Source organism: Giraffa tippelskirchi, chromosome 14 (assembly GCF_054371585.1).
Source record: "Giraffa tippelskirchi isolate mGirTip1 chromosome 14, T2T-mGirTip1v1.2.pri, whole genome shotgun sequence".
Lineage (NCBI taxonomy): Eukaryota > Metazoa > Chordata > Mammalia > Artiodactyla > Giraffidae > Giraffa > Giraffa tippelskirchi.
In genome coordinates this window covers 35,340,516-35,361,538 of record NC_137288.1, presented here as the reverse complement: position 1 = coordinate 35,361,538, position 21,023 = coordinate 35,340,516, and the positions used below count along the sequence as shown (strand labels likewise).

Sequence of the window (21,023 nt, the reverse complement as noted above, 5' to 3'; positions counted from 1 at the left end):
ATCTCTGGTTCCTCAGCCTTTTCTAAATCCAGCTTGAACATCTGGAATTTGTTGGTTCACATACTGTTGAAGCCTGTTCTCAGTTCATGTACTGTTGATATTTGTCATGGGGTCCTGTAATTTCAAACAAGAAACTCTCTTGGGAACTAGGAGAAATGTTTTATTCTGGTTTGTTGACCTGAAACAAACTGACTACCAGTTATTTCTCTGAGAGAAAAAAAAAAAGGTTTATTTGGGATCAGCAAGGAATTGCTATTTGAGGTCTGCAACCCTGGAGAGTCCCCACAGGTCTAGGAAAGAATACTTTTATAGAGGGCATGAAGGAAGGCAGAGTGCATGGCTTTTCATTGACTGGGTCCTTGCCATGAAGGAGGAGGAGTCTTCCTGTTGGCCTCTTATCATCACAGGGTATAAGAGCTCCCCCTGCTGATCTCTATGTAATTGAGGTTTCTGTTTATTAAATTTTTACAGTTCCAACTTCAGCCTGCTACCCCAGACCTATCAGTGTCTATTTGTTGTTTTTCCTTCTGGTCAAAAGTATATTTTCCTTCTCAGACAACTTATGTCTAAGAGTAATATCTCTAGGTTAAAAGAAGTCAGTTTATCTGTTTGTATTGTTGTTGCTCAGTTGCTCAGTCATGTCTGACTCTTTGCAACCCCAAGGACTGCAGCATGGCCTGGCTTCCCTGTCTTTCACCATCTCCCGGAGTTTGCGCAAACTCATATCCATCAAGTCAGTGATGCCATCCAACTATCTCATCCTCTGTTGTCCCCTTCTCCTCCTGCCTTCAATCTTTCCCAGCATCAGGGTCTTTTCCAATGAGTCAGTTCTTTGCATCAGGTGGCCAAAGTATTGGAGTTTCAGCTTCAGCATCAGTCCTTCCAATAAATATTCAGGGTCTGTTTGTATAGTAATAGGAAAAGCCCTTAGGTAAAGCACTTACACATTTTCTATTTTTGATGAGTCAAACTGAAGTAATGCGTGTCTTTAAGACAGACACTCTACCAACCTCCACATATATATTTTAACCAAAGGGTAAACACTTTCCTTTTCCATTTTCAATCAGGCTTCCCTTGGGAAAATTTGAAACTTTTCAGACTGAGCAAAATATAAAAGGAAATAAACAATTTAAAGAAACATTGATTGGTGACACAATTTTAGTTTCTACCTATGATAATTTGCTGGTTCTCTTCAATATCCTTTTAGGTATTAATTACATACCAATATAACAATTTAATTGGGTATGTTTTTTTCTATATAACTGGTTGTCTTCTGATGTCAAGCTAGAATAGGAAAGTAAAATTTGCAGAGGCAAAAGCTTCAGGTTAATTGGCTTAAAATAGAATCTATTTCATGATTCCCAAAAACAAATAATGGAGAGTAAGGGGAAATGAGTAAAATATATATATGCATTGTGTTCTTGCTTTCCATTGAAAGAGAAAACAGAAGTCAAAGTTTGTTTTACTTAAAGAATGAAAGGCTGGTAGTAAGCTTATTTTTAAAGCTTTTACTATAACTATTACACTAGCAGCTTTCATTCACAAAGAAAAGCTTATGTGGTCATGTCACTCAACACAGATTCTAAGGCCCAGTCCAGCCCTAAAAATCAGCGATTCTAATGGCTACACTGTATGCTGTATCCATTATACACTATGCATAGTACATATACTCTCAAGCACATTTGGCTCTGTTGCTTCTCTATTATTTTTAATTTATGTTTTATTGAAGTATATAGTTGATTTACAATGTTGTATTAGTTTCTGGTATATAGCAAAGTGATTCAGTTATATACATATATGTATATATATATACATATATATATATTTCTTTTTCATATTCTTTTCCATATGACTTATTACAAGATATTGCATATAATTCCCTGTGCTATACAGTAGGACCTTGTTGTTTATCTGTTTTATATATAGTAGTGTGTATCTGCAGAGAAGGCACTGGCGACCCACTCCAGTACTCTTGCCTGGATAATCCCATGGACGGAGGAGCCTGGTAGGCTTAAGTCCATGGGGTTGCTAAGAGTCGGAGACAACTGAGCGACTTCACTTTCACTTTCACTTTCTTGCATTGGAGAAGGAAATGGCAACCCACTCCAGTGTTCTTGCCTGGAGAATCTCAGGGATGGCAGAGCCTGGTGGGCTGCCGTCTATGGGGTCGCACAGAGTCGGACACAACTGACGCGACTTAGCAGCAGCAGCAGCAGCAGTGTGTATCTGTCATTCCAAATTCCTAATGTATTCCTCCCCCACCTCCTTTCCCCTTTGGTAAACATAACTTCGTTTTCTGTGTCTGTGAGTCTGTTTCTGTCTTATAAATAAGTTCATTAATATCATTTTTTAGATTCCACATAGAAGTGACATCATTGGTTTTTGTCTTTTTCTTTATGATTTACTTCAGTTAGTATGATAATCTCTAGGTCCATCCATGCTCCTGCAAATAGCATTACTTCATTCTTTTTTATGGCTGAGTAGTATTCCACTGTATATATGTACCATATCTTCTATATCCATTCACCTCTTGATAGACATTTAGGTTGTTTCTATGTTTTCACTACTATAAATAGCACTGCTGTGAACATTGGGGTGCATGTATCTTTCCAAATTAGAGTTTTTCCATATACCTGCCCAGGAGGGGGAATGCTGGATCACATGGTTTCAGTTCCCTCTTTCTTCAGGTGCCAGTCTGAACTACACATGAAATTGAAGGTGCGCTTCTGGCATAGCTTTCCATAAAAGCAAGGCAAGATTTTCAACTTTTTCTAGTGCTCCTCTCTGTGCTGCCCATGCTGAGAGTTTGCCCTGCAGCATGAGGAACAATCTACATTTTTCATCCTCAGCACACACAGGCAGATCTGCTTCCTGAGTTGCAGCCAACTACCAACATTCCATATGCGCCATTCCACCACTTTACTCTGGATGCATTGTGTGCACAGAACTCACTTTGCAACAATACGTTGCTTTCCTGCTCATTTGCCCAAGACTCCTGGGAGTTTCCCATTATCCATCCTCCAGAGCTTGACTTTTCACTTCTTAGATACCCAAGGGCTGTCACTGTTCATGAGTCAAACTGCCCCAACTAGGGAAGATTTCTAATGAGAACAGCTCTTACATTCTCCATTTGGGATGTGCCAACTTCTCCCTACTTTTTGATCCCTGCATCAATGCTAAGTCTTTTTTCACAACAAAATAAAGACCCTGATCCTAAGGTGACTTTGTTCAAGTGGTAGTGTTTGGTGTGGAATCTTGTCAAAGGCCTTTAGAAAGTCTTTCTCTTTCCACCCCTTTTCTTCATCCTATTATATCTACTGAAAATATTCTTTAAAACTATCCCTTTGTGTTTAACTGTTGGTACCTCTCCATAGCCAAGTCCATCATCTCCATTCACTAAAGTCCTTAAAGGTTTATCCAATGACTGGGTTGAGCAAGATCTGAATTCATCTGGAATTGGCATGCTTCCCAAGATCTACATTTCTGCCTACCCCCTGACTCCTTCTTTGTAACAGGGGTCACATTTGCAATCTGGCATAGTAGCTTACATATCAATAAATCCCAGTGGCCTAATTTCACCCTCGAGTTCCTGCAGAACTCTCATTGAGTCACCCTCCACTTGGTGATTTATCCAGATTTATTATGTCAATTTGGCAAAATAGCACTGATACAGCTACCATTGGATATAATAGCATCCATCTTGCATTTTCACGGACAATACAAGACTGGTATCTCCCTAGGATCTTATTCATTAAAAGCTAAGGTTTAAGAATTCACCTGTGAGCTACCATCACTTCATACTCTGGAGAGCTCTCTGTTCCAGCATCACCTGTGGTCTATCCTCTTTCTTGAGTTAAATTGTTCTCTCTGATTTGAAAGAAACTTTTACTTGCTCTTGAAGTCTTGTATAGAATACTCCTCAATCTCTCTGCATTTTGAAGACCACTTTATTACTCTATTATATCCGTTCTTCACACTTTGTAGACTCTCCAGTTATTACTTGAACCATATTTCAGCTTAGGAAAAGAAGCTAATTACTTCCTAAAATAAAATTGTTGATACTTCCAGGTATCCATGCAATTGGGAATGCAGGAGACATGGAATAATTTTGAATGAGGTGGTTTCTACAAAATCATTGCATTTTTATCACAGCTACCAGCTCTAAAATTAGTGGACAACTTAATGAGTGGCCGATCAAAATTCTAGGACAATTATTATAATGATTAATAGTCATTAATTAATATAAGACATTTATTGTTCTCTAACACAGTGTGAGACAAAGTGTGAGGCACTGGGAATTCAGCTAATTGAGGGAACATGGTTTATGCCCCCAATGATCCCACAGAGTGAAGTCGAATCAAACGTGGACTTGTAAATAAATAAATCAAGGTCACTCAGTGATAGGTGAGTGACAGGTGCCCAATAATAAATAGGTAACCTGCTCTGACACTGTGAAAGACAGTCCATCCCTGTGTCTCTCCACTCGGCTCATCCTGACCTGTGTCCTTTACAATAAAACTGTAATGGCAAAAAAAAAAAAAAAAGTGAAGGGGAGAGCAATAGCTTCCACCTCCAGAGGAAGTGGAGCAGAGTGAGCAGTGATATTGAGCTGAGACTTCATGAATGGGTGGGAGAGTCCTGGGCAGACCCTGGTGGGAAGAGCAGGGACATTAAACAGGGGCTGTGGTGTGGAATGAAAAGGAACGATAGCACGTGAGACTGGAGAAAACAGACAAGGCTAGAACTATCTTCTGTGGGCAAATGAAGGCAACGTGGTTTTAAATAATGAAATACTGTGGGTCCCTTGGTTTTGCAGGGGTTTGGTTCTAGGACTCCCTATTGACACCAAAATCTGGGGTTTCTCAAGTCCCTTACAGACATCCTCTGTATCCACCTGTGAATGGTTAAATCCACGGATGTAGAACCTCAAATAGAAGACTCTGACTGTAATATGGTCAAATCTGTCATATGAGTGTGCAAGCAGAGAGATAATTGAAGAACTTATTACCTTGTTAAAGGAAGAACTGATAGAAGCAATGGCAGTCAGGAGGGAAAGAAGGAAGTGGGTTTAATATACAGTGAAGTGGATATATCTGAGTCCCTCAAACATTTATTTGAGTGGTACTGAATTAAGGAAGAGCAAAAAGTCAAGGGTGACCTTTTCCCCAGAATTCATCTCTAGGTAATTAGGTACATGGTGATTCTGACAACCGAGAGAGAGACTGTAGCAGGAAGCACAAGTTAAGAGTTAAGTTGGTTGGGGTATTATGGGAAGGTTCTGAAAAGATGGTGAGTTCTACTTTGAATGGAGGGGTATCAAGTGAAGATTTCCAATGTGTAATTATGTGAGTCTGGTGCTTAGGCTTAGAGATATAAATGGGAGAATCACTAGCATAGGACTGGGTCAATCTTGCATTCTGGCTAGCTGTTGTTTCAGGTACTACGCTAAGAGTGACAGCAACAAAGACGAATAACAGATAAATAACAAATGACCCCTTTCTGGAGCCTAGCAAAGAACAAGGACACAATCATTTATTATGTCTTATTCTTCTAATATGTCAGATACATGAGTCTTATTCATATAAATTATTTATTCTATATACTAAACCCTTGTCAATACAGACTCTACGTTATTAGTTTAATTAACTTTTTTGATCCTTCTTAACACTAGCAACTACCAGAGAAATAAATTACTAATACAATACACTTTTTGGTTCCAAGGCTTTAAGAATAAACAGTTTATTCCAGCTGGAAAAAAAATCATTTAGCTGAAATTTTCTACTTCTTACCCTATGTCCTTTATATCACATTTTGTGAAGGAGAAGTTAGTTTCACTACTTGAATCAAGGAAGGTTTGGCAGCTCTGATGTCATTTAGGTATGAAACCTATTCAAAAGACCTCTCGCTTTTGCCCCTTTAAAATACTAACTCCCTTTGAAAAGTAAATGTATCACATGAAGACAGTTGGCTTGTGGGTATAAAATGATGGTCGAAAAAAGAGTGTCAATGAAAAAGTCTCCATATTTACCCTAACAAAATTCAGGAATTATCTGACACCCCCCCCCCCAAAAAAAACCGGTTTTTTTGAAGCCTTGTTTAAATAAATTATAGAGATGGTGACAACATCGTGTGTAAAATTATCTTATGAAAGCCAAAATGAAAAGAATGCTGTATAATTTTCATTCACAGTAAAACAGCATATCACCCTTTGGCTACCAGTCCATCCTTTGAGCAAGTGCTATGGACAAAGAATAACTTAAAGATTCTTCTATCTTTTGAATAAAGGAAATATCAAAGAGACAGTTTTTCAGAAGTGTGTGTTGAATTGTATTCATAACATTTTTTTAAAGTGGATATGTTCACATAATGCACACGACTCCAATGTCCTATGATTTCTACACAACAGAAAATGTCAAACCAAGTTATTGGAAGTTCTTCAAATGACATCTCTATTTTTTTTCTGTTATCATTAAACAGGGAAGGCCATGGTAAAATTTCAGTATTTGCTGTCAAAATGGCTTTAGCCACGTTGTGTGGAGGGAAGATCATGGACAAATTAAGATGTAAGTTATTCTCTGCATCTCTCTTTGCTCACTCCTCCCGTATGCTGTGTTTTCCTCTACTCCCTTCCTACCAGGTTCCCCTGACCATTCGTGACTTTCCTCATCCTATGAGAGTTATTTGAAATATGATGTTCAATGTAATGAACTAATGTACAGAGCACTGAGCTTGTCCAAGTCTAGTGATTTCTTACTATGGCCATGGCACGTGTAGGCAGTAGATTAGCAACGTGAGCAGCAGCATCTCTTTGGTGAAGGTGTGGGTCCTACCTGTAATACCTTAGCAGCTGTGATTGTTACCCAGGAGCACCCCAAAGGTGATCTGCATTATAATTCTATTGCCATGGGCCAATGTCTGCAGTGACGAAAGGCACATATGGAAATGACTACTCAGATTCATTTTCCAGATGAGCAAACTCTCTTTCAGCCACTGTACCTGGTTGCCTAGGAAAATGTAATTTTAATTCACAAGAGAAGGAGAATGGTCTTTAATATTATTATCCCTGTCTTTGAGCAGACTCAAGGGGGTTCAACTTTGGAAAGAGCATAATTTGGAATCTGAACCACTTTCTTCTGGTTTTCTCTGCTGGTTCAATTGAACTGACTTATTCCTGGACATTAAGTCACTGGAGATATTCAGAAAAAAAAAAGAAAGAAAAGAAATATAATGGTCACCGATCTTTGGATTTTATCCTAAAAATATTTTCATCTTAGATAAATGTCAATGGAATGAATGTTCTCCTTCTAGGTATGGATTATTATTATTTAAACCTGCTAAGTATCACCAGTTAGACTGTTCATGATACCAAGGTAAAATATACATTCTCTTATGTTCATGGTACAAAACTGCCTCACAAGTTAAGTCCATCACCATAGGAGATGAAGGCCATGTTAGGAAACCTTCTTTTTTCAATCATCTCAAGCCAAAGTTCCCAGCACATTTCCTCATTCTTCTCAGCCAGTGCTGTTCAAATCACTGGGCGCTTGAACGATTTCAAGGCAGATATTGCCAGGGTGTAGGCAGAGGAATTATATGCAGAAACTATAGACTGCAAATGAACTGATGCCAATAGAGCCATGATAGCTAAAGTGCACTGAGTGATTTGGGGCCTTGTGTGTACATTTTGTCACTAAATGTGGTAGTTTTTTAACTATCAAAACAGTGGGAGTTTTTTGGTTAGTTGGCATGTTTTAGGTAAAGAAGCTGAGACTTGGAGAGTTAATCACAGATGGTACCAGGAATTGAACCCTGACTTTTTTCCACACCCCAGTGGCTCTCAAATTTTAGTATGTGTGGAATCACCTGAAGGGCTTTTAAAAAATAAATTTCTGGGTCTCATTCCCAGAATTTCTGATTCAGTAGGCCTAAAGTGAGTGGGGGTTAGGACAAGAATTTTCATTTCTAACTAGTTTAAAATTCTGTATATGTGACTATTTTGAAGAAAAATTACCATGTAACCTTCTCTCTTTCCCTAAGTATTATGAGTCTGAGTTATAATGCCCTATGAGAAATCACACTCTCTTAGGAACTGGGAGCCTCAAGTTACAGGCCCAGCTTTGTGAATAATTCACTGAGTTATCCTGTGGAAGTTATTGCTTCTTTAGTCCTCAGCTTCCTTCTCCATCCTAAATTTGGGGATTTTGTTAGATACCTGTAGGATCCCTACTGGCTGTAATCATCTGTGACTCACAGAGCCTCTAGGCTTTTTTGTCAACCTGTGTGTCAGCTGCTGAATGTAATATCTTGCTTCTTGATGCACTCAGGAAGAATAAAAATACAGGAATAAAAACCTTTTTTCTCTGGCATTTCCCCAGACATACCCCAAGAAGAGTTATGTCATTAAAGCAATGGATAAGGGGACAGTACATGGAAACCCCACATAACCACACATCTTCCCTCTCTCCCAGGAACCTTCTTTCATGGACCAGCCAAATGCAGTCAAGATTCAGAGAAGCCCAAGCAGACCCTCATAAGGCCCAGTTTAGATTACCTTCGGTTCACCTGAAAGATGTAAAAAAACTAAAAAACCACCCCAGTGCTTGAATTTTCATGCTGCTGCTGCTAAGCCGGTTCAGTCGTGTCCGACTCTGTGCGACCCCATAGATGGCAGCCCACCAGGCTCCGCCGTCCCCAGTGCTTGATTGAGGATAACAGCTCAGTCAGAAAGTGGCAGAAAAAAATGTCCTTTGAAAAAAAAACTTTAAAAAAATAAAAATTAAAAAAAAAAAAACACAACAACAGTGTAATCCCTAAGACATTTCCTTCAGGGTTAGGCAAAAGGCAAAAGGAACAAGGGCCAAGGAAGAAACACGAGGGCTTTGCCTACTGACCTCATGTCACCATTGGCTACTTATGCTGAGAACAGTAGCAAAATTTTTTCAAAGTCTTAAGAAACACTTCCAAATACTTATTCAATCTTAGGTATGTGGACAAAAGGATCTTTTAATAAAATAAGGAACCCAAAGCCAGTGCTCTGTGACAACCTAGAGAGGAGGGATGGGGGTTTCAGAGGGAAGGGATATATGTATACCTAATGCCATTTCATGTTGATGTATGGCAAAAAAAATTACAGTATTGTAAAGTAATTATTGTCTAATTTAAAAAATTAAATGAAAAAATAAGTTTGAGGAAAACTACGAAACCAGGTTTCTGTATTTCAGAGCTCCTCAGAGCCTCTCGTGAACCAGGTTGATCCTATACCATCAAGGACCCAAATGCCTTCCATCTTTCTACTTGGCTTTCCTCTGTGTCAGATGTTATCCTTCTCCTGAGGGTAAAGGGGGGTACAGCAGTTTCAGGAGTCACACCCACTCCAGAGGTCCCCAGCCCTTAAGTCTCATGGCCAAGGTGGCATCACGGACCAGTTACCATATCAATTCCTGGAGAGGGGAAAGGAATGCCCATGATGGTCATGGAGTCTTTTAGTCATTCTCACCTCCTGGGCTGAGAAGGGCCGCTGCTGTCCCTTAGCCCAGAAAGAAATCTGGGGCCAATAAAGATGAAGGGAAAGGTTGTTACATCAGCAACAAACAACACTGGCACTACAAAACTCAGGCTTTAACTAACTGTTTGAGCAGGTATTTGCCAGTCGTTGAATCCCTCAAAATTCTCTTGCAAGTCCAGGAATTCAAAGCAAACAATATATTAATAACCTCTCCAGTGCTGTTTCCTCACTCTATCCCATCATTCACCAGACACCCACGATCAGTGAGCAAAGCATGCATGCTCTCCAGTAGCCAAACTCAATCCTCTGCAGCTTAGTGAAAGAAGTCACAGATGCATGAGTCTCATTGGAAGAAAACTGTGCTCTCCAGTCTGCAAAAATAAACTGCGGGGACTTCCCTTGTAGTCCAGTGGTTAAGACTTAACTTCCAATGCAAGGGGTGTGAGCTCAATCCCTGGTCAGAGAGCTAAGATCCCACATGCCCCCAGGCCAAAAAACCAAAGCACAAACAGCAGAAGCAACATTGTAACAAATCCAATAAAGACTTATAAAAATGGTCCCAATCAAAAAGAAAAAATGAAAGAAAGAAGCTGCAGAGTGTCACAAATTCTGTAGAAAAACAGATAGTGTGATCACAACATATCACATTGCCTTCCCCCCAGACCTGAATCACTGAGTATGGTGTCCCTGTTCTCTGACTGAGGAGTCACTCTTCGAATAGTTAATCCCATGAAGGTAGTTTTAATGGTTCCCAAGTAAGTCATTTGAAAGCAATTTGACCAAGAGCAATTTAGCTAAAAGCGATTTGGTTGGTAGAACCTCTCCAAAATATGTATTAATAAGAAGTGAATGTCCTTAGTCACCTTAGATAACCATTGACTGAATGAGGAAATATGGGCAATTCCACCCACAGACAGCCGTGGCTGACTTGGTGAGCAGAATCAAGGATATTCTTTAGTCTTCTTTTGCTAGCTTCCATTTAGTCGTAAAACAGGCAGAGTGATAATGTTGTAATAAGCATTGCTTTATATAATAAGAAAATAAAGTGAAAGGATATGGAATGTCTAAGAATCTGAGATATTTATTTTTCCTTCTTTAAATTCTAATTCCCTTGAAGCCAGTATGACAACTGTGCTAGTCTGGCAGTTTTTCTGTTTTTGTGCACAGGGATGAGAAAGATTTAGTTCATGCCAACTAGCCCCTTCATTTGGGGAACACGGGGCAAGAGTAATTGGCTGAAAATAATTTAGAAATTTTAAAAAGCAAAAAAGTAGAAAACAGCACAAAATTTGAAGCTGAGTTTTTAATGTTGCTTTAAATGCATTAAAAGGGACAAGAACCCCCCACGTTGTACCCCAGTTTCCAATACTCAGGGCCACCAGGAACCAATATACAAGGTGTTTTTCAGGTACCCTCAGGCAGCCGAGCATGTGAGGGCGCCCCCTGCAGGCGTGGGACACAGAGCCCTATACATAAACTGACGTAATAAAATACACTCCTTTTCTGTCAAAATATCTTTGATCCGATTATTGCTGTTAAGGATCTTAAAGATTTCTTAATCCAGTGCCATAAGCCTGGAATGTCAGGTGCTGTTCGAAAGCTTCTGAAAGGGCTTGTTTTATTTAAAAAACTATCATTATGGCAAATACCTTGTATTTCCTGAGTTTCTATTAATGAATGTGTTGTTCTGCCTCCAAGCCTATCCCCAGGACGATATTTCTAACTCATTGGGCTAACTTAAATTCTTCGGTATCTTTCTCATCACTCATTGTCCTGTACACTTGGCCTGCAAGTCCCCTTTGTAAGGAAATCTTCCCTGACTCGCTCTTCCCTCTGGGAACCCCGTCTCTGAGCTCCTGCTGCACGCTGTACACCCCACTGTTCCTCTGCTCACACCACCTTGTTACCATGTATGATGTCACTTCATCCATGATGTAAGCACGTCTCTGTCATCCGCAGTAGACCAGGACCTCCCGGGGGCAAGAACTATGTCCTGATTTCCCTGTGTATCCATGGCTTAGCACAGTTTCACATGTTTATTATGTGCCAAGTTAATTTTAGTTTAATAAATCCATGAATGTAAGTTCTTCTAAAGTAACATGTGTGGAGCTGTAGGAAACACACAGGTAATTTAAAATATGATTTGGAACCTTATAGAACAATCCTATTGGGAAGGCAGCATCTAAACATACAAGGTGAGTGGCAGAAAAGTGTGATATGAAATCAATAAGACAAAGATATAACGTTTCTGTACTGTTTACTAGGAGCCAAGCATACATCAGTGTGATTTTCATCTAGTAGCTAGTTTAATCCTTGAAATAGCCCTCTATATTATATAGATATACATATATTTCATGTTATAAGCATATTATATGTATCTGCATGCATATATACATAGATAGAGAGACACAGAGGTCTCCAAATTAAGGTACACATACCATGTTGTGCCCCCCTCATTTCTTTTTAAAAACCGGAGTGGCCATTAACAGCCACTTCACTTTAATCCCAGTGAATAGCCCTAGTTTGGCTATTACTTAGTAGAATTTCATCAGTACAAATGAGTTTAATATTAGCTTCACATTTGTGAAAACTGGTGTCCTTCAAGTTTTACTCTAGTTAGAGATGTTTAAATTATTTCAGTGTGGATTTGAAAAGCCTAACCTCCTTTTCAAAAATGTGCCCTGGCCTAGAAATTCCAGGTCTAGAAGATCATCAGGATGACAAAATTATAATTAGCCAAGCTGTCCCCATATAAACAAGATGGCAGTTCTAATAAGAAAGTACATTTACTTCTTCAAGGCTTCTTTTTCCCCCTTTGGAATGGAATTCTTGAGTTTCTATATTTGGAATTACATAAGAGGGTTTTGGTTTGGTTTTGTTTCTTTCTTTTTTTTTTTTTTTTTTGCTGTTGGCAACATCTTTTTTGACTAGTTATAATGAAACATGAGATGAAATTCACTAAGTACACAACATTGTGAAAATGAGTGAGAACATCATGAATTTTTGTTGCTCATGTAGACTATCTGTAGCTTTATAACTGATTAACTATTGGAAACCCAATAGAAATCCTTTGTAAGTGGAATATTTTTTAAAAAAGAGAACCAGTTCACGTCCTCAAAACATAATCCGAGAAAAGCCTGTAATATGCTGAACATCTGACTGGGGTGTGAAACAATGTCCCCAGATTACATTTTGACCTGGAAAAATTAAGTCCAAAATGAACAGAGGTAGCATGTTGACTTTATAACAGTTTATCCCAGCAGCTGTGCTGGCCTCCTCGCAATCCAGCACAGTGACACAACATATAATAGACAACCCTTTTCTTCCAATCGTGATTTCCACAGAGGAATTACAGAGTACTTTGGGAAATTATGCCATGAATATTCATTAAGTGCACATAGTGGCAAAAACTGAAGAAAAGAGGTCCAATAAAGCTAGTGGCTCTGCTGAGAAGAATCTGGATCCCCAACTTTACCTCACTGAACATCAGCAAGGCCAGGCTTCCTCTTGACTGCATGAGGCTAAAGACTCTTCCCTGTAAATCAATTGCTTTCCACCCAGAACACTGATTTATAGGAAGTTTTCTGCTTCTGTGAGAAGTTAATCAAGTGTTTTGATTGCATCCTTATCCCTATATGTCTTTCCTTTTTCAATATCTTCAACCAAAACCCAAAAGTTTTAGTGACACTATGCCAGTCTCTTCTGTCCATAGGATTCTCCAGGCAATAATACCAAAGTGAGTTGCATTCAGTATTATTGCCTGGAGAATCCCATGGACAGAGGAGCCTGACGGGCTACAGTCCATGGGATTGCAAACAGCTGGACACAACTAAGCAACTAACACTTTCATAGGTAAATAGCTACCTTGCTAGATATGCACAAACCTTAACATTATAGTAAAATTTTCATTGTGTATTTCAAAAGAAGTCAGCATATTTCTCACATATACAAAAAATCCTCCCATTGAGTATATGTATGAGTTGATAATTGACCTCAAACTAAAAATGAGATGTTCTCTGTCCTATCAAAATATGCTAGTTTTATCCAAATTGCTAGTTAATGCTACGTGCCAAAATCATCTATAAAAAGATACCAGAGAAAACACCATGCCAAGAATATCTCAGCATAAAAATTAACTTTCATATTATTCTTTCATAATAAATCATATGTTTAATTTCTGCCACATTTTTTGTTATCTGCAGTAGATATGTTGAGCTAAGACAGTGGGAAGTCTTTATGTGATGAATAAATATCTTTCCTTTTCCATCCATCAGATATTTTCTCAATGATTTCTGACTCCAGTGGGGTGATGGTTTATGGACGATACGATCAGTTCCTACGGGAAGTTCTCAAGCTACCCACGGCAGTTTTCGAAGGTCCTTCATTCGGTTACACGGAACAGTCAGCGAGATCCTGTTTCTCTCAACAAGTAGGAAACAACTTGTTTAAGGAAGTGTCTCTCAGCGGGTGCTCCCTTGTGCATCACTCCAAGTCCCTATTTCTTCATCATAACCTGTAGTGTGTCTTCCAGCTTCTGACAAATGACTTCTGAGTCAGTAACTTGAGTGCAGCACATCTGGATAATAATAGGTGGTGCTTCCTGACCTTGAACCAGCATCGTGCGGAATTCTTTATGTGCACTGATTTAATCTCTACTATCAGCCCTATGAGCTTCCTTGGTGGCTGAGCAGTAAAGAACCGGCCTGCCAGTGCAGGACACGTGGGTTCGATCCCTGGGTCAGGAAGATCCCTTGGAGACGGAAATGGCAACCCACTCCAGTATTCTTGCCTGGGAAATCCCATGGACAGAAGAGCCTGGTGGGCTACAGTTCATGGGGTCGCAGAGTCAGACACAGTTCAGCGACTAAACACCAACAACCCTAACCCTCCAAATCATTTGTTATGACCACACTATCTAAAGGGCTGAATTGTCACTCAGCCTCACATAAAACCCAGGTCTGACCCAGCACTAAGTTACATCAAGTTTAGCAAAGGAGACAAAGGGGAATCTCAGCACATGTCCTGTGGGATCTGTGGAGTAAACCATCCACTAAGTTGGGGTTCAGAGCCACGTGTCTTAGTTGAGCATGGAGCAAGTCAGCTGAAGGAAGCTGCTCAGTTTGGAGGGCTATCCACGTCTATATCTGTCCAGTCATGTGGAAAATCTACAGGTCTAGAACTATTCTCCAGCACAGCACGGTGGAGGTTTAGAAATCCATAAAATGAAGGTTTGTTTACAATTTTTAAAAATCCAAACTCACCAAGTGTGTGACGTATTTGGTCCTTTAAATAAGCAATCAGTGCTCAGCAGCCACTGAACAGCTGCATTTACTGTCCAGCTAGAAAACCTCATCTCTCTGTTTACTTGGTGATCTAAGAGGTCAGAAATGCCTCAGGCACCCCTGTAGGTCAAGGATGTATATAGAGTCATCAACGTATCCATACACTCAATAAGAGAAGGGATAGTCTGATACGATAAATATCAACTCTACTCCCCGAGAACCTCACTCAGGAAGCCTTGCTGACCTTCCCCATGCCCCCACTCCAGGCTGGCATAGCTACCTGATCTCTGTCCCCAACTAAGCACGCTCCTCTTTGTATTTCCCTTTCAAGCTGGTGACATCAGAATGGATCCATTCACCTAAGTCTCCTTCTATACAGCTTCTTCACACAAAACGTCTCATTAATTGCCAAGTCCTGCTGGTTTCACCTTCTCTAATTGTCTCAGGTCTCTTTCCTCATCATCCTTGATTGCCTGGCCTCTTGCATTAAACCCCCGACTGAACTCTCCTTACCTGGATTTACTTGTTTGTACATTTGTTGATTTTAGCGCATTATAGAAGCCTCAGGAAATATACTAATGCCTCAGAGTATTTCTCATTAAAAGTCAGCCACAATAATAGGACCTTTTTAATCTAATAGGATTTTATATATTCAAGAAGAATTATATAGGATGTTGCCACTGCTCAAAATGAAGTATCCTAGAGATTTCTCATTATATAATCTTTTACACACCCTCAATGATGAGAAACTTATATTTGTTGAAATCATAGTGTCTTTGTTTTACTTCCAGAAGTGATTTTAAGCCAGTACGATGAAAGGTCAAAATGTGTAAAACCATGTGAAGTAGAAATAGAGGCAACATAAATAAATAATAAGACCAGTTTGTTTTTGTGCTTCATAAACTGGCTATAGCAGCAGCTTAAATGATGAAATTCCAAAATTGTTTTAATTGCTTCGTTAGAAAGTCACCCCAAGTGATTGTTTTAAAACACAGTATTATTTTAGACATATGAATTGTAGTAGCTTTTTAAAAAGTACTGTCTCATTACTTATGCTTTATATAATTTCTCTTTTAATAATAATGCTAGGGACATCCCTGGAGGTCCAGTGGTTCAGATTTCGCCTTCCAGTGCAGGGGATGTGGGTTTGATCCCTGGTTGGCAGCTAAGATCCCACAATCGTCGTGGCCAAAAAACCAAAACATGAAACAAAAGCAATATTGTAACAAATTTAATAAAGACTTTAAAAAATAAAATTATTAACAATAATAATGCACACAACAATCCTATAAAAGCTTAAGTTATTTAGTGTTATGATATGAGGTGTGTGTATGCATAGTTGCTCAGTCATGTCCAACTCTTTGCAACCCTTTGAACTGTAGCCTGTCAGGCTCCTCAGTCCATGGGATTCTCCAGGCAAGAATACTAGAGTGGGTTGCCACACCCTCCTCTGGGGAATGTTCCTGACCCAGTGATGGAACCCACATTTCCTGTGTCTCCTGCATTACAGGAGGATTCTTTACTCACTGAGCCGTCAGGGAAGCCCAGTATTTTGAGGTAAATAACTAAATGTACCTACCAATAAAAAACATTAATAAAAGGAGACCAAAACAGTTATTTTTTAAATTCAAGGACAAGTGTAAGATTTAAGCTTTGAAAATTTACTATAGCTCTTCAGGGCTGATTTCTTATCTAAAAAATATAAAACTATCCCATCCTCCTTGATATTCTAATTCAGATTTTTAAGTAAAATAGTTACTTTGCATGTAAATTTTTTGTCACTCATACTACTAAAATTTCATGTATTAGTAGAACTTCTTTGGAGAAGGAAATGGCAACCTACTCCAGTGTTCTTGCCTGCAGAATCCCATGGACAGAGGAACCTGGCAGGGAACAGTCCATGGGGTTGCAAAGAGCCAGACACGACTGAGCAACTGAACAACAACAAGCTTTACAAAGCTGTGTGTCCCTGGACTCCAAAGCAACTTCCCCTGCCAGCATTCCTGAAACATTCTGTGAAATTTAGTGATTCTAGACCTGAAGCAGTAAAGAAGTCTTTTTTTTTTTCCCCTCCCCACCCCCACAAAATAGAACTTCATCATTTTGAAAGAAACTTATGGATAAGATACATTTCTTTTCTACATCAGAAAAGTCCAGGATAATGACCCAGAAGCCAACTGAATTGTGATAAAAATATATATATAAAGAAAGAAGAGAAGAGATTTTTTTTTTCCTTTAAACCCTTCTAACAGGGAGGGGAAAGCTCCCTCCAAACAGGATTCACTCCTAATCTTGTATAGCAGAACCATTCACTTTAACCACAAAATATTTAGTTTTTATGGAAGTTGAAGAAGTTAGCTGTTCTACACATTTAGAAGACTGACTGATTTAGGAATTGTAGAGCCTGCTATGATGTACTATTGGGTAAAATTTTATGGTGAATGTCTACTCCCCAGTTTTGCTCATCATTTTCATCTTGTCCCTTGTGTATGAAAAATGACCCTCTCGAAATTGTTTTCCTCCTTGTGATAATATTGACTCAGCCTCAGTAAAGATAATCCAGTCCTGTGTAGGCTCAAGTATGAAAAGCAATTGATGTTTTAAATTCAGTACTAGTTTCAAGCTCTGTCTTTTTTGTGTACTAGGGGTTAATTGAATGTCTTGTTTCTTCCATCTCAAATGATATTTACATAGCAGGTAAATTAAGATTATTCTTGGTTCTAAATTTTTGTGGGTTTTTTTGATGCAGAAAAAAGTCACCTTAAATGGTTTCCTGGACACGCTCATGTCAGATCCCCCCCCACAGTGCCTGGTCTGGCTGCCCCTTCTGCATCGACTGGCAAATGTAGAAAATGGTGAGTAGTTACTACTGAGCTAAGGCAATTTGTCTAACCCTTCTTTTAACTTGAAGTAACATAATTGATGTACAATGCTGTGTTAGTTTCATGTGTACAGCAAAGTGATTCACGTGTATATACGTATATATATGTATATTGTTTTCATATTCTTTTCCCTTGTAGATTATTACAAAATATTGGGTATGATTCCCTGTGCTGTATGTAGGTCCATGTCGATTATCTGTTTTATATATAGGAATATATATATGTTAATCCCAAACTCCTAAAGCAATTATTGAAATTAGGCTATCAAGTCTATAGTTATTAAGCCAACATCATTGTTTTAGGAGGTCTGTTTAGTAGTTCTGATTTTTAATAGAACTAACCTCTCTCCCTGATCAGTAAAGCCTTATCGGCACACTGCAAAATTAGGATGATCCATTCTAAAAACTTATTAAATATCACAATCTACCTCTCAGTTACAAGTAAGATGTGGCTTTAAAATTTACTATAACTGAAGAAGAACTTCAATAAGGAATGTGACATTTTCTAGTATTTATTTTAGGTATGAACTTCCACTGTTGGCATACCTGGCATTGACTCTTTCTTCCTAAGCACTTAAACATGAATAGGTGGAGGAGATGGGGAAAAAAAATGGATGGTAGCACCTTGCTAATCTTTAGTCATGTGCTCCAAATTATAAGCTCCCAATGGCTTTAGTTATGTAAAAGAAATGAGTAATTTAACTTCTGTCATGTGCTTTTATTTTTATAAAAGCAAGTATTTCTATAATAAAAGTAATTACTATTGGCATATCCAAACCTGATTACGAAATACAGTTCAGAACAAGGTTTAAAGAAATTTAAACAGGGAACAATTCAGTGCCTCCATCTCCTGTTTAGATATTCTTATTTATTATTTAATTTAACTCTGGGAATTCTCCAGCCTTAAAGAGAAAACAGTTTATCCCCTATCTCTTACTAGAATCTTCTACACATCTCTTTAATATACATTGGGGTTAAAGTTAGCTTAATTTTAAATTCCCATTTAGAACACTTGGTGTCTGCACTTATTATCTCTCTTAGTTAAAGTTATAAATTTATTCTGTTTTGCTTATGGAGAAGATTTAAAGAAAGATCTCACTAGATCCTCTGTAATCACTACCAATCATAGGTTTTTTTATGCTTCTTATTCATCTGCTAGAGCAAAGAGCAGTCAAGATCCAGATCATGTAGGGTGAATTCATATTACTGTTTGCAGTCTGAGAACTAGTCATTCTCCAATTATAAAGTTGTAATTTCATGCCTCCTCTCAGTATTTCCTGTTGCAGGAAATGAGTTCTTTAGACCATGTCCCAGAAGAGTTGCCCCTAGATTCAGGTCTTTCCCAAGATCCAGAAAAGGAGGATATAATACTGGTTCAGAAGACAGTGTGTTCAAAATTTGGTTATGTCCTTGTTTCTACAATTTACTTTTCATCTTTGTTATTTTTTTTTTTTTGCATTATTTTCCCTGGTTGGTTAGCCAGAGAGTAACTTCGCCAAAGGCAAGAATTGTTCTTGTTGTTGTTAGTATCTTTAACTCATAACATGCAATTACTTGGATCTGATCATTTCTTAGCTTCGAATCTCATACCTTGCCTGCTTTGTAACTCAAATTTCCTGCCAGAGAAAGTGTCTCTTGAACTATCTGAATTAGAACTGTATTCAGGTAATTTGTCCATCTCTTTGGGCCCCTATCGATCTGCCTCTCAGAAAATTTTTTAAAAATCTGTTTATTAAATGAAGGCAATGACACTCATTAAATAAGCCCATTAGCTACTCTATTTTTAAAAAAATAAATGAATATTCTCATCATCCAGTTTTTCTACTCTCCTCCCATCTCCTTTCTTTTTTCTTCCTCTCGTTTTCCATTTCTCTAATATTTGCTCTCTACCCACTACCCACTGGATAAACCCATCTGTGTTCATCCATTGTGCTTCTGAGTTTTCAGTGAGCTGTGCTGGTCTCCTGGAGACAGAGCATCTCGGGGAAAAGGCAAGCCAGTTTGGGTAATTTACATTCTTGTAGGGTAAGGGATGGGAGTAAGAAGAGTAAACGGCATTACAGAGATGTGCTGTTAAAAGAACCCCTCTCCTCCAGCCCACTTTATTTCTCCCACCCCAACACACATGCTGGAAAAGGGTCGTGAGAGTCTAGGAATAAACTTAATACTTCCCTCAGACCAAACTATCATCAGAAATCCTGTTATTCAGCAGAAAAACGCAATTCTTGTTGGGCTGTATTTTTCGTTCTTCTGATTCATACTCTTGTTTCCTTGTCTTTTTCTTCGTTTACTTGCCCGTCAGTCTTCCACCCGGTTGAGTGTTCGTACTGCCACAGTGAGAGTATGTTGGGCTTTCGCTACCGATGCCAACAGTGTCACAATTACCAGCTCTGTCAAGACTGCTTCTGGAGGGGACATGCCGGTGGTTCCCATAGCAACCAGCACCAAATGAAAGAGTACACGTCTTGGGTAAGTTGGATGTGTGAGTGTCGTCCAGAACACAAGGGAACAGCAAGAGAACCAGGGGGCACACTTACCTTCTACTCTCACATTCCTTCCTTCCTCTCCCACTGCTCCTCTTACGGGGGTTACTTGTTGAGTCTGAACCCAGTGTAGCTTCCTAAGACAACATATAAGAACACTCCAATGATATTACTTCTTGGAATACAGATAATTCAGTATCGATTTAGGTGACAGCCTTCTGGAACATAATCTCCTTTTCGCAGTAAGTGAAGGTTCTTTTCAATTTGGGGCAGAGTTGTGGGCATTGCCTAAAAATTATTGTTAGTTCCTTTTTTCTTAGAGTCTGGAGTTCTTTAAGAGCGTGACTGGGATGTGAAGGAAAGACGTGAGAGCGTGAGGGTTTAATGATGCTATGTCATTTTCTTTTGAGGGGAAGGAGGGGAAGATTGGACTTATGTTAGAAAATCATCTTTTCATGAATAGTGCACGTGACTAACTTGCTGGAGGCGATATGTAATACTAACATGCTGAAGGTAACCTGTCCTTGTGATGAAAGTGTTCTGATACTTAGTATGATAATCTCCAGGTTCATCCATGTTGCTGCAAATGGCATTTTATTCTTTTTTTATGACTGAGTACTAAGAATGTGCATTTTAAATCAGAATGTTCTTTTGAGGAATTATTATTAGGAACTGATATTCAGTGAAAATATATTAATTGTTTAGCACATGTCGTATTCTGAGTTCAAATAAGAATTCTTCACTAAGGCATTGTATACTGAGGGTTTATTCCAGTTCAAATGCCACCTGTTACTATTGGCTACATCACATGCTGAGAACTGATACACTAACACAGATCATGAAATACAATTTAGTAAAGAAGGTAGGAGAAA

General features: G+C 38.8%; 1 protein-coding gene across 50 annotated transcripts in view; it reads left to right on the top strand.

The window, feature by feature from the left end:
- Window positions 1-21,023, top strand: part of DTNA (dystrobrevin alpha) — a 433,073-nt gene that overhangs the window by 334,657 nt on the left and 77,393 nt on the right. For all 50 annotated transcript variants that reach the window (XR_014074807.1, XR_014074805.1, XR_014074810.1 and 47 more), the window contains 4 exons: window positions 6,478-6,563; window positions 13,780-13,934; window positions 17,537-17,642; window positions 19,971-20,137. Coding sequence is in view for 41 of the 50 variants with exons in the window: in XM_081562501.1 (XP_081418627.1) it covers window positions 6,478-6,563; window positions 13,780-13,934; window positions 17,537-17,642; window positions 19,971-20,137 (514 nt within the window). In the remaining 9 variants the exon portion in view is untranslated. The remainder of the gene's footprint in view (window positions 1-6,477; window positions 6,564-13,779; window positions 13,935-17,536; window positions 17,643-19,970; window positions 20,138-21,023) is intronic.